Source organism: Mobula hypostoma, chromosome 20, assembly GCF_963921235.1.
Source record: "Mobula hypostoma chromosome 20, sMobHyp1.1, whole genome shotgun sequence".
Classification (NCBI taxonomy): Eukaryota; Metazoa; Chordata; class Chondrichthyes; order Myliobatiformes; family Myliobatidae; genus Mobula; species Mobula hypostoma.
Window position 1 is genome coordinate 4235467 of NC_086116.1, and position 14706 is coordinate 4250172.

A 14706-nucleotide genomic window follows, 5' to 3' on the forward strand; every position below is an offset into this window, starting at 1 on the left:
TTAATTGGGCCTGGTTGATCAGGGCAGCTACTTATTTGGGACACCTCTTAAATAACAAAAAATAATTGAGAAAATAGGCGGGATTCCTTTTGTTTATTTGGGACACCATGCCGCTTAATTGGGACAGGAGACTATTGCCTAACAGTTTCTAACTAGCGACAATTGTCAGTGGTGATCAACCTGATGTAATGAAACAAGTACCACAGTTGATTCTTTTCCACCTTTATTAGTAGCAAGCCGCGAGAGAGAACCTTCCATCTGCACTCAGAGTCAGCTACGGAAGTCTCTCTGTCGAAACACAGACATACAGTTTTTTATATCATCCTTGTCATGAAAGCCTAGTAACAGTGATAGTCTGAGACAAAGGACACTTAATCACATAAGACAGAGGTAAACGGAGAACAGAGTGTAATTAATTCTCACATTCTGCATGTCCTTGTCTGGACACTCAGCCTACGTCCACACTACATCGGATAATTTTGAAAACGAAACTTTTACTCTTCATTTTGACCCTCCGTCCACACTGAAGTAGCGTTTTCATCCCTCGAAAATGGAGATTTTCAGGAACTGTCTCCAGAGTGAATAAATCTGAAAACGCCTAATATCCTTTGTAGTGTGTATGGGGTAAACGGAGAGATTTAAAAACGTTGTCATGACAACAACACAACAACAATGCTTTTTTCTGCTTCTGCTTGGTACTGCGTAAGCACTGCCGTACGGCTGTTATAACGCGCAGTCGGTGTGAATGGCGTGAGAGTTAAATTGTAAAGTAAGCTTTTTGACTATTTAAAAATGCTGTCATGACGTGCCGGAACAGCGCGGCATTTCGTTATTTTCTTGAACGCAACCCCCCACATAACCTAACAATTTCAGAACAGACGGCAACAAGGCTGAAGCCAGAAGAGTTAGAAATGTATTTACCAAATACTTTGACCCATAGCTTACTGAATAAATAAGTATGCTCACTTTGCCGTGTTTTCTGTCCTTGCTTGTATGAAGGTGGTTTACCTATTTATGCAAGTACTTCTCTGACAATAGATGTGTAACAGCCTAATGTAATATTGTATGGAAATACAAGATAACACTGATGCAGACATGTTTTATACATTTAACAAAGTGCTTTATTAATGCAACAGAGATAGTCAGTTTTTCAATGTTTGTCGTCAGCCGGGTCATACTGTCCGTGAACTCCCTGTCGGTTGCCTCCATATGCTCCAGTATTTGTTTTTTTATAAGTTTTAAGTCCTCCTGCGCGAGAGCCAAGAGCAATTCCTTTAAAGTTTTTCTAGTCTGTAACTGGACAAACGCACACCAAGTATACAGTTTCCTCTTCGCTTGTTTTCTGTGTGTCTTACGTGTGCCCAGTAGAGGAGATTCGCCCAAATATTCGCCTAATGTGGACGGAGATATTTTGAAAAACACCTAGTGTGGATGCCTGTCGTTTTTACTCAAAACCGGCTTTTCAAAATTATCCGGTGTAGTGCGGACGTAGCCTCAGTGTTTACATGTTAGCAGGACAGATTGATCCTTTAATATCTCAATACAAAAGAACAGTCAGATCAACAGACATTCCGGCTACTCAAATAGAGCAGAACTTAATCATTTAGATAAGAGACTACTGAAATTAAGAAAGGAATATAAGGAAGGTCCTGCCTTACCTCCACCCTTTGTCGAAACCAAAATGTGCGAAAACTAGGAGATGTCTTTTGTGGGTCTGTGTGAGCTTTAACCCTCATCCTGCTTCAAAGAAGCGACTGTGAGACATTATTCAAACATACTGCAGTTACAGACATAGTCGGTACTTAATCCAAAGTTGAAATTTAAACACGAAACCAAAAGTTGTGAAAAGTCAGGAGACAACAGCTGCTCAAACTGCAGCCATTCTCAAACCAGAATACACAGATTCAACTTTAACCATTATTTACAGGAATCTGAGACTCCCCAATTCCCTTAAAACTTTATCACTGTTGCATGCGCTTGCATGGCCATTAGTTATTACACCCTACTTACAGTTTTTAAATAGCATCACTTCCTTGTGTTTGTGTTCATAAAGCAGTGATTTTTGTCACTGGTAGTTGGTGAGAAATAAGCAGTAAGACAAGTCAAAACTGTTTTGCTCACTGCGGTTTCAAGCATTCAGGCTTGGAGATGCCAGAAATGGCTGGCAGTGAAAATGAAATAATTGTACTACTTCAACAAGTTAGGAACTACAAAGAATTTGAAGGTATCAACAATCATCTTAAATGTTGCAATGAAAATGAAGATTTGGTGGATGCAATTGTCGATGGCTTTGTATGAAGGCTGTCCATTATCTGCGTTAGGCGGCTGCGGCTGATTTTGTTCATTTACAGTCAAGCAAAAGAACACGGCAGTGTACACTGGATGAATTCCTCTGTCGATAACTATTAGGAAACCAATCAGTTTTATAGTACTGTACTAGTATTGGTAATGTTCTAATTAGTTCTGTATTTCATTTACATACATAATATGTTACTCAGTTAAAGGGTAGTTCGTGTTTTTTTAAAATTCCTTTTTAATTATTTCCATGAAACTTCAGCTAATTGAGGCAGCAGCTTAATTGGATTAAAATGTACTGGTCTCGATGTGTCCCAATTAATCAGAATCCACTTTTTATTCTTTGCTCTTCCAAAACATCTAAATTTGCCATTTTTAACTTGGTTATAGCTATATACAAAATAGATTTGTCCTGATGTTTATCTTTTATCTTGTAGAAATAAAGAAGCCTCCAGTGGCCCCTAAACCTCGATTTGTGTTGGTCAAGAAGCCGCCACCTCCTCCAGTTGCACCAAAACCAGATGTTATCATTTTGGATTCTTTATCAGTACAAAAGGGATCAAAGCCAGCACTAGCACCAAAACCAGTATTGCCAAAAATCACACCAGTGGCTGAAGTGAAACCAACACCACTGCAAAATTATAAGTGGTCAGAGGAAATTAAAAGTGAATTGTGTGAAAAAGCAAAGTATCCTGTTTCTGAAGACGGTGATGGAATGCAGAGGGGAGATTGTGAATTGGCTGGTCAATACATCATGTCAAACTGCTTATGTAAAAGTGAATGTGAACACAAATATATAAATGGTGAAAATACCTGTAAAACCAAAACAATCATTGAGCATTTAGGCAAACTGAAAACTTTGGAACCTAACAAAAAATATGACCAAACAAAATATTCTCCTCGGGCAAAGCACAGGTCCGAGACTCAGCATAGTGATATTGTCAACAAACACCAGGTAATTAGCAAAACTTGCTTCCTGGAACAGAAATCTAAGGATGTCTTAACTCAGGTTGTAACACCAAATAATTACCTTCCAAGACAGAAGGATGCACATGGTGATGGAGATGTTAAATTGCTCAATAGCAACAATGGGCAAAGTGAACTCTTCAGTGCTGATCAAAATCTAAGAAATTCCAAAAGTACAGGAAAGGGCAATGAAATTAAAATTGCCAATTATCGTGCAGTGATGAAAAGTGAGACAAGTTGCCAATCTTTGGGTACTGACCACATTGAGAGAGTGCATGAGCGCCAGGCAAAAGTTGTTTTTGCAGTTGATGAAAAGGATAAGTTGATTTTTCAGGATTCTAACTTAATTACAGCTTCAACATCCAACTCAGCACCCTGCTCCAAACCAGTCCCTATGCCAAAGCCAAAAGCAGCACGTCTGATTGGCCTTACCAGGCAAAAGTGTATAGATGACTGTGCAGAAATTACAGTGGGTCCCAAAGTGACACGTACTGATTCTTTTTCCAGAACTTCAGATGAAAGTACTTTAGATACCAAGAAATCATTTGTTCCCACTGTCTCCAGGTATAATAATTCAAATCAGACTGCTAACACATCCTGTCATGGGAATAATGCTGAGTCTAATCAAGCAAAAGAATCTTGTGGTCAAAGTAGTGTATCCTCCATAGATCCATGCCTGGGCTCTCTTCCTGAATTCAGGATATCTTCAGACTTGCAGAATAAAAGTAAAATTGAACAAATAAAGAAAGACTTGGAAAATGGCAACAGAACATTGCCAGCAGATGCAAAGAGCAGTTTTATTCGAAATAGTTCAGTCTCTATGAGTTTGCCAAAGCATCTCGGTTTGTCACTTGCTCAGACACAGCCTGAGTCAAACAATGAAACCAGTTCAGACTTCAAAAAAGAAACTACCAGTGAAGAAACTACTAAAATGAGCATTTCTCCAAAGCCCACTCCCAAAAAACCACAGCGCCACAGCATGCCCACAGCTGTTACAGTTAGAAGAGATGTACCAACAAGTAGTCCTAACGATGCAGGTAGAGCACTGGAGAATAATACGAAAGAGGGACTTAACAGATTATTAAGCAGAGATACTGATTTGTACACTAATGAGCATGAAGCAATTTGTCCAAGCGAGAAACCTATATGGAAACTTGCACATCCGATTTTGCCTTTCCCACAGAGTCCTACCACAGCGGCAGTATCTAGTAATTCACAAAATGATGAAGAACTTACTGCAAAGCCAAGGGCTAAATCTTTGTCATCTGCAGATACTGAAAAGCCAGAAAAGTCTACAAAAGAGGTTTCAAAGAAAAATTCATTTAAGAGGATCCTTGCTGTAAAGCTATCTGCTAATAAGGTGAAGAATGACTTTCAGAAACTTTTGTCAAAAGGCAGCTGTTCACTAGACAGCATGTCATCTGTACATGATTCAGGAAAAAACCACCAAGATGACCATCAGTGCATTCCAGAGTTGCAGATAGGTGATCGAAAGAAAAGACCGACAAAAGCACATTCTGCAGATTCTTGTCTCCGAATGGCAAAGGACCACAAGCCTAAAAATCTCTCTAAACGGGCAAATAATTTTGCTGTTCAGCAAGAGTCTTGTATTGACCTGAAAAAAGATCGCCCAGGGAATTCTAAAGCAAAATTACATTCTAAATATGAAAATATAAGCCCAAATTTTGATTGGAAAAATTCATCCAGTGTCGAAGACTCTGATGGGCTCATTTATGAGATAGAACCATATGCAGTTTCAAATTGCTATCAAAAGTATGGAGCAAGTCCGGAAAACCGATGTGTCAGGTAATTGTGCAAATACTTCACGGTAAATGTGTATAAAAGTTTATTGTGCATGAGAATTGATTATCATAGCATAAGGCAAGCTATGCCCGCTCCAATTCCTTTACACTGAGCCACGTGGAATAATGATGGTGCAATTTCTTATTAAGGCTAGGGACAAAACTTTGTCTTATCTGTGTTATATTGTGCTCACTTTCAACCACTTACAGGATCCTTTTCTTCTTTCGCGCTTTTATTTCTACCCTAAAGGGAAATGAGAGCTTGCTTGTAAAATATGGCGCTGTTCAGTGCCAATGCAAAACCTAGATTTTTACTCTTCACCTGTTGGCAAACTGGTTGCACCTCAGCAGAGCCAAAATCAATATCCCTGCAGGTGGCTTTGCTAATGCCATTGTGAAGATTTAAACAAGCTTGGCAACGTGTGGGAACATTAAAGTGAATCTGGGTAGTAGTGAAATAAAGCCAAAAGAGGGAAGTTGGAGAAGTAGCAAGTGAAAAAAATTGGGTAAAGGCCAATCTATAATCCAGCATCCTAAGAATCTTTTCTGGGTTGTTGGATGTTACTCCAATTATCTTAAAATGCTTTAATTTTAGTTTTGTTTTTAACATTTTGCATATTAGTATGATGAATTTTACAGTGAGCCTAGTTATTTTGAAGGAAGCTCTGGTGAGTTCAGAGAGAGCAGAGCAAACATAACTCTGAATTTCAGTTTATATGTTTTAGCTTGTATGACTGGAGATTAAACAAATTGATTTCCAGACCCCTGCCCACACTCCAAGCATTGGGTTTTCCAAATGCCCTACCCACACTCTGAATGGACCCTGCTCTAGGTCCACCTTCTAGGTGTTATGGCTGAACTTTCCAAAACAGCAGATCTGGGATAGCAATTTGCTTAATTTATGTTAACTTTAGACTTCAGAATGTTGCTTATCTGATGTTATGTGCCTGTAATACTGCTGCAGGTAAGCTTTTCATTGAATGTGTGCATACATGTACTTGCTGATAGGACATTGACGCCGCCTGGCTTTTGAGGAGAATTCAATGTACCATTTAGTGAGTCAGGTTAAAGAACCGTGGGATTTCCAAGCAACAAAGATTAGATTATCAGTTTTATTGTAAATAATGGAAATGTTTACAATGTACAGAAATATGTTAAAATGACAAAATTAAAGACATTGTATTGTGTAGCACTCACAAAAAAGTAAATGAATTCAGGACGCGAATAAAAGTTAATGGGTTTGATCAAGTTGGCTTTACCAAGATGTGGTAGGGAAGCTGGGAATGACATGTTGTAGGCCATTCACCATTTAGGAAGCATGGGCAGCATGGTAGAAGAGGAGAAGATCAGTGCGGAGGTGAGAAATAATCGTGGTTGGCAGGTGATGACGCAGAATTAGAATCAGCATAGATTGAGTTTAGAAATAGTGAAATAAAAGCATAAAACCCTTTGTGCTGGGGCCCGTGTCTGTCAGATTGCAGAAGTGGAGTAGTGTGCAGGACTTTAAACTAATCTCAGGAGTGTAGTTTTCTAGTGGCAGGGTGTTCACTCAAAGGAAATGAGGGAGCAGTAGCACAAGATAGTGAAGGGAAGGTTTAAAAATCAAAATATGATGGGATTAAAAATAAGCAGATGTGTGGTAGGAAATGAATACAACTTGAAGATGATTAGAAAGTTTTAAAAAAATGTGAAAAGACTCTTTAACTGAATTTGGAACAAGGTAGATGAGTTGACAGCGCAATTAGTAGCAAATGATTTGACTTAATAGATATCAGAGACATGGTTCAGAGTAACTTGTGCTGGGAACTCAATGGTCCAGGTTCTTTGATATTCCAAATGAATAGGCAAGAATAGAAAAGAAATGGGTGGCTTTGTTAATCAAGGAATGCATTGGTGCAGTGGCAAATAGGAATATAGAAGAAGTGAATCAAAATGTGGAGTAAGGAATAGCAGAGGAAAGATGGTACAGATTGGAGAAGTTTATAGGCTCCAAAAAGGTTGCCTATCAGTAGAACAAAGCATAAATGGAGAAATATCAAAGCCATGTAAGTAGGCAATGGCAAATAAAAGAGATGATTTTTATCTGCTAAATGGCAAGGGTATCTATCATAGAAGAGAAATTTACGGGGTGCACCAGGGATTGTTTCTTAGAATAATGTGTTGTAGAACCAATCCAAAACAGACTGTTTTAAATATGATCAAGCACAATGAGATGGGATTCATAAGACATTTAATGAAGAATGATTATAAAAGTTACAATTTGAGGGCAAGCAACCTCTAGTCCAAAAGCAATGTCCTCAAGTTGAATAAGAACCTTTACAAAGATATGAAATACGCTGTCTAGACTGGGAAAGTAGCCTAAGTGAAATGTTAGTAGATGAACACTTTTCAAATAATTCCTAATGCTCAACAAAAATCTATTGTAGATAGTTGGAAAGAGGGACTCAATAAAAAAAAATATGGTTAACAAAGTAGGTCGACAGAAGAAGTGAATCAAAAAATGGCAACAGCTAGTGTAGACCAGAAGGCTAGGAATTTTTCAGGAACCAGTTGCTAGAGACTAAAAAAATTAATAAGGACAGAGAAAATTGAAATCAAAATAAACAACAGAATTCCAGGGATATATAAAAATGACGAAGGCACAGAAGTACAGGACCATTAGAGGGCAGGACTGGGGGAGTAATGGGAAACAAGTAACTTTAAACAAATATTTTTCATCAGTCTTCATAATGGAGGATACTGCAAATATTCCAATGATAATAGATGGCCTACTTTCCAATAGCATGGAGGAACTTGTAACAACTCATATCAAGAGGTGAAAGGTATTAGAGAAACAAATGGGCTTAGAGGCAGACAAATAACTGCAACCAGAGAGCTGCTTGCAAAAATGGAAGTTTTTTTCAAGATGTGCGTAGCAATGAATGAAGTGGAAGGTAGGAAGCTATGTATGTGGACTGAATTTACATTTGTTATTGGCAAGATGCTGAATTCTAATGGTCTCTCTGATGACGAGGAGTGCACCCAATTTCAGCTCCTGTTGACAAGGTCCGGGAACTGAGCTGGATGCACTCGGGACCATCCAGAAGGTGGAGTACTTCATAGATGAGGCTTTTACTGAGGTGGTTACACCAGGAGAGCAGGCTTCAGATAGTTGATGGATGACCACCAGAAGTAAGGGGTGTAACCAGTAAGTGCAGGGTTCCCCCTGTGACTATTCCCCTAAGCAACAAGTATACCCCTTAGGATATTGCTCGGGGGAGAGGACCTATCAGGATGCAGCAATAGCAGCCAGCCCAGTGGCTCTGTGGCCAGCTCTGGAGCTCAACAGGAAAGGGTAAAGTCAGGCAAAATGGGAGACTTGATAGGGAGGGGGATGGACCCCAGATTCTGTGGCTGCAAAAGAGAAGCCAGTATGGTGGGTTGCCTTCCAGGTGCAAGGTCCAGAATATCTGAGAGTAGCTGCAGAAGATTCTCAAGATCATCTAGATCTTTTCAAGTTAGAGGTCATTGTGTGCATTGGAACCAATGACATGGGTAGAAAGGAGGAAGAGGTCCTATGTACAGGGAGAATATAGGGAGTTAGGCAAGAGGCTAAAGAGCAGGACCTCCAAGGTGGTATTCTCTGGATTACTCCCAGTGCAATGTGCTAGGGCAGGAACAGGATGATAGTACAGATGAATGAGTGGTTGAGGAACTGATACAGAGGGCAGGATTGGAGCTTTCTGGATCATTGGGATCTCTTCTGGGGAAGGTATGACCTAAAGGACAGGTTATACCTGAACCCAATGGGGACCAATATCCTTGTGGGCAGGTTTGCTAGAGCTGGTGGAACTGTTCAAACTAATTTGACCGGGGGGGGGGGTGGGTGTTGAGACCTGGAGTGATAGGGCTGAGGATAGGGTGGTCGGTATACAAGTTGATGCAGTGTATAGTGAGACTGTCAGGAAGGACAGGTAGATGATAGGGCAAAGTTGCAGTAAGTGGGATGAGGTGAAGTGCAACATGGGGCAAAATCGAAAAGGGTGATGAATACAGGACTGAGGGTGTTACACTTCATTGCATGCAGTATGCGGAATAAGATAGATCTTGTAATGCAGTTAGAAATTGGCAGGTATGATATTATGGGCATCACTGAGTCGTGGCTCATAGTTGGGAGCTTAACATCAAAGGACAATATGAGTGAGGTTGATGTTCTGGAGCATGTTGATATTAAGGGAGAGGAGGTGTTGGAGTTGTTAAAATACATTAGGACGGTTAAGTCCCCAGGGCCTGACGGAGTATTCCCCAGGCTGCTTCACGAGGCGAGGGAAGAGATTGCTGAGCCTCTGGCTAGGATCGTTATGTCCTCGTTGTCCACGGGAATGGTACCTGAGGATTGGAGGGAGGCAAATATTGTCCCCTTGTTCAAAAAAGGTAGTAGGCAAAGTCCGGGTAATTATAGACCAGTGAGCCTTGCGTCTGTGGTGGGAAAGTTGTTGGAAAAGATTCTTAGAGATAGGATCTATGGACATTTAGAGAAACATGGTCAGATCAGGGGCAGTCAACATGGCTTTGTGAAGGGCAGATCGTGTCTAACAAACCTGATAGAGTTCTTTGAGGAGGTGACCAGGCATATAGATGAGGGTAGTGTAGTGGATGTGATCTACATGGATTTTAGTAAGGCATTTGACAAGGTTCCACAGGGTAGGCTTATTCAGAAAGTCAGAAGGCATGGGATCCAGGGAAGTTTGGCCAGGTGGATTCAGAATTGGTTGCCTGCAGAAGGCAGAGGGTCATGGTGGAGGGAGTACATTCGGACTGGAGGGTTGTGACTAGTGGTGTCCCACAAGGATCTGTTCTGGGACCTCTACTTTTCATGATTTTTAATAACGACCTGAATGTGGGGGTAGAAGGGTGGGTTGGCAAGTTTGCAGACAACACAAAGGTTGGTGGTGTTGTGGATAGTGTAGAGGATTGTCGCAGAGAGACATTGATAGGATGCAGAAGTGGGCTGAGAAGTGGCAGATGCAGTTCAAACCAGAGAGGTGTGAGGTGGTACACTTTGGAAGGACAAACTCCAAGGCAGAGTACAAAGTAAATAGTAGAACACTTGGTAGTGTGGAGGAGCAGAGGGATCTGGGGGTACACATCCATAGATCCCTGAAAGTTGCCTCACAGGTAGATAGGGTAGTGAAGAAAGCTTATGGGGTGTTAGCCTTCATAAGTCGAGGGATAGAGTTTAAGAGTCGCAAGGTAATGATGCAGCTCTATAAAACTCTGGTTAGGCCACACTTGGAGTATTGTGTCCAGTTCTGGTCGCCTCATTATAGGAAGGATGTGGAAGCACTGGAAAGGGTGCAGAGTAGATTTACCAGGATGCTGCCTGGTTTAGAGAGTATGCATTATGATCAGAGATTAAGGGAGCTAGGGCTTTACTCTTTGAAGAGAAGGAGGATGAGAGGAGACATGATAGAGGTATACAAGATATTAAGAGGAATAGATAAAGTGGACAGCCAGCGCCTCTTCCCCAGGGCAGCATTGCTCAATACAAGAGGACATGGCTTTAAGGTAAGGGGTGGGAAGTTCAAGAGGGATATTAGAGAAAGGGTTTTTACTCAGAGAGTGGTTGGTGCGTGGAATGCACTGCCTGAGTCAGTGGTGGAGGCAGATACACTAGTGAAATTTAAGAGATGACTAGACAGGTATATGGAGGAATTTAAGGTGGGGGGTTATATGGAAGGCAGGATTTAAGGGTCAGCACAGCATTGTGGGCTGAAGGGCCTGTACTGTGCTGTACTATTTTGTGATACATTTTGTATCAAAAGGACAGGCAGGTAGGCAGAGGGGGTGGGGTTGCTCTGCTGGTTTAAAAAAAATGAAATAAAATCCTTAGAAAGAGAATACAGGATTGGACAATGTAGAATCCTTATGGGTAGAGTGAAAAAAAAGCTGTATGGTGAAAAGACCCTGATGGGAATTGTTTACAAGCCCTGAAACAGTAGCCAGGATGTGGGATATAAATTCCAGCAAGAAAGGCATGTAATAAGGGCAATATTATGATAGTCATGGAGGATTTCAATATACAGGTAGATTGGGAAAATCAGGTTGCCTCTGGATCCCAAGAGAGGGAATTTGTAGAATGCTTACGAGATGGCTTTTTAGAGCAGCTTGTCGTTGAACCCACTAGGGAAAGGCAATTCTAGATTGAATGTTGTGTAATGAACCAGATTTGATTAGGGAGCTTAGGGTAAAGGAGCCCTTAGGAGACAGTGATCATAATAGAATTCACCCTGCATTTTGAGAGTGAGAAGATAAAGTCAGATGTATCATTATTCCAGTGGAGTTAAGGGAATTACAGAGGTATGAGAGAGGAGCTGGCCAAAATTGATTAGGCACTGGCAAGGATGATGTCAGAACAGCAATGGTTGGAATAGCTGCAGGCCATTTGGGAGGCACAGGATAGATACATTCCGAAGATGAAGTATTCTAAAGAGAGGATGAAGCAAATGTGGCTGACAAGGCAAGGACAACATAAAAGCAAAAATGGGCTAATAGTATAGCAAAAATTAGTGGGAGATTAGAAGATTGAGCAACTAAAAACCAAGATGATGGTTTAGAAAATGACAGTGGCGAAGTAGCAATGGGGGGCAAAGAAATAATGGATGCACTTAATAAGTATTTTGTGTCAGTCTTCACCGTAGAAGACACTAGCCGTATTCCAGAACTTTAAACATGTCAGGGGGCAGGAGTGAATGTTGTTGCTATTACTAAGGAGAAGATGCTTGGGAAGCTGAAAGGTCTGAAGGTAGATAAGTCACCTGGACCAGATGGACTACTACCAGGGTTCTGAAAGAGGTAGCTGAAGAGATTGTGGAGGCGTTGGTAATAATCTTACAAGACTCACTAGATTCAAGTCTCAGATGTGTTTGTTGTGGGTAAAACAATACCAATTCTGCAGTGGTTCTGGAGAACTGGAAAATTGCAAATGTCATTCCACTCTTTAAGAAAGGAAAGAGGCAGAAGAAAGGAAATTGTAGGCTAATTAGCCTGACTTAAGTGGTTAGGAAGATGTTGGAGTCTATTATTAAGGGAGATGTTTCAGGGTACTTGGAAGCACATGAGAAAATAGGCTAAAGTAAATATCAATTCCTGAAAGGCAAGTCTTGCCTGACAAATATGTTGGAATTCTTTGAGGAAGTAACTGGCAGGGAGAATGAGTGGATTTGTTTATTTAGATTTTCAGAAGGCATTTGACAAGGTGCCACAATAGGGCTGCTTAGCAAAATCACAGCCTGTGTTACTACAGGAAAGATACAAGCATGGGTAGAAAATTGTCTGACTGGCAGGAGACATAGTTGGAATAAAGAAGGCCTTTTCTGGTTAGCTGCCGGTGGCTAATGGTGTTTCGCAGGGGTCCTATTGGGATTGTTTCTTTTCATGTTATATGTCAATGATTTGAATGACGGACTTGATGGCATTGTGGCCAAGTTTGCAGATGGTACAAAGATGGGTAGAGAGTCAGGTAGTGTTGAGGAAGCAGGAAGTCTGCAGAAGGTCATGGACAGATTGGGAGAATGGGCAAAGAGGTAGCAGATGGAATATAGTGTAGGGAAGTGTATAGTCTTGCACTTTGGTAGGAAGAATAAAGGTGTAGAGTATTTTCTAAATGGGGCGAAAATCCAAAAATCAGAGGTGCAAAGGATCTTGGGATTCCTTGTGCAGAATTCCCTGAAGGTGAACTTGCAGGTTGACTCAGTGGTGAGGAAGGCAAGTGCCATGTTAGCATTCACTTCAAGAGGTCTCGGATACAAGAGCAGGGATGTGATGCTGAGGCTTTATAAGGCATTGCTCAGACCGCATCTGGAGTATCGTGAACAGTTTTGTGCCCCTTAGCTAAGAAAAGGTGCTGTCACTGGAGAGGGTCCAAGGAAGGTTCACGAGAATGATTCCGGGAGTGAAATGGGTTAACATATGAGGGGTGTTTGATGGCTCTGGGCCTGTACTCACTGGAGGTTAGAAGAATGGGGGGGGGTGTGGGGGGGCATCTCAGTGAAATTTATTGAATACAGTAAGTTCTAGATAGAGTGGATGTTCCCTGCATTTGGGGAGTCCAGTACAAGAGGGCACGACCTCAGAAAAGAGGGATGTCAATTTAGAACAGAGATGAGAAAGAATTTCTTTAGGCAGAGGGTGGTAAATCTGTGGAATTCATTGCCATGGCTGTAGAGGCCAAGGTATTGAGTATATTTAAAGCGAAGATTGATAGGTTCTTGGTTATTCAGGGCATCAAAGGTTATGGAGAGAAGTCTGGAGAATGGGGTTAAGAGGGATAATAAATCAGCAATGATAGCATAGCAGACTCAATGGGCCAATTGACCTAATTCTGCTCCTCTGTCTGATGGTCTAAATTGAAGGAAAATGTACTTGGCATTTAGAGAAACTGAATGCAATAAAACCAAGTCAATAAAATTGTTTGAAAAGAAAATAAAGTTCCAGAAGTTGCTGAAGTTCTTTGTGGATAGAACAGACAGATAAAGGGGAACCTGTAGTTGTACTTAATGTGGATTTCTAGGTGGCATTTTACAAAGTGCCACCTAATAGGCACAAGGTAAAAGCTTACAGTATTGGCGGAAGTGTTTTAGTGTGAATTGAAGACTGGTTATCATGTTGAAGACAGATTTGGATTAAATTAGTATTTTTCAGGCCTGGGGATGAAATGGGTATAATGCCTCACTAGTAGAGTTTTTGGCCCCCATTTATTTATCATTGTTAGTAATGACTTAGTGTGTGTGGGGAGGATGGCACAAACGTTACTCGGAGGGAATACTTGGAAGAGGGTATTTGTACTCTATGGAAGAATGTAGATAGGTTGAACAAACCTTGACAAATGGAGTTGAATGTAGCAAAATGTGAAGTTATGCACTTCTGTAAGAGTAATCAAAAGACAGACTTGCCTAACTAAGGAGAGATTGCTATTGAGTAAAGTTCACAGTACTATTGTACATGAATTTAAGTGTCAGAATTGTACAATATGTTGTTAGGAAAACAAATGACCTCTTAGACTTCGTTGCAAGGAGGTCTGGAGTTTAAAAATAGTGAGTTATTATTACAACTATACAGTGTTGTTGAGGCTGCATCTGGAGCACTGTGTACTGTTTTGGTCTCCTTATTTGAGAAAATATACTGGCATTGGAGCAAGTCCAAAAGACATTCACTAGGCCAAATCTTAGGACGAGGAGGTTTCCTTTGAATGCTAAAGATCTGGGTCTGTCTGTGGAGTTTAAAAGAATGAAGGATGATCTTATCAAAGCAAAAATCTAAGGGAGCATGACAAGACATGACCACACCACGCTAGTGGAAACAAGGCACATAGTTATATGTGGGAAAGCACTTAAAACTAATGCTCTGGAATTTATTTTCACAGAACTTGCTGAGTCTCTAATTTCTGGAGGTAGATGCTTTTAAAACTAGTGAATTCAGTGTCTGATAAAGTAGCAGTGGAGAGTCGTGCAGCACTAAGTCAGATAAGCCATACATGTATTGAATGGCTAGACAGGAAAAAAAGGGTCAATTGGCCCACTCCTGCCCCAATTTTTTTTAAAAATGTTTACGAGTTGGCCATCCGTGTCTCGTGGATCACTGTCTGGGCCCTAGCTACTCATAA

At 40.9% G+C, this 14706-nt stretch overlaps 1 protein-coding gene across 1 annotated transcript in view; it reads left to right on the forward strand.

Moving 5' to 3' along the window:
• Window positions 1-14706, forward strand: part of fgd6 (FYVE, RhoGEF and PH domain containing 6) — a 177427-nt gene that overhangs the window by 36064 nt on the left and 126657 nt on the right. Inside the window, exon 2 of the mRNA XM_063072261.1 lies at window positions 2733-5067. Within this exon, the coding sequence (XP_062928331.1) occupies window positions 2733-5067 (2335 nt within the window). The remainder of the gene's footprint in view (window positions 1-2732; window positions 5068-14706) is intronic.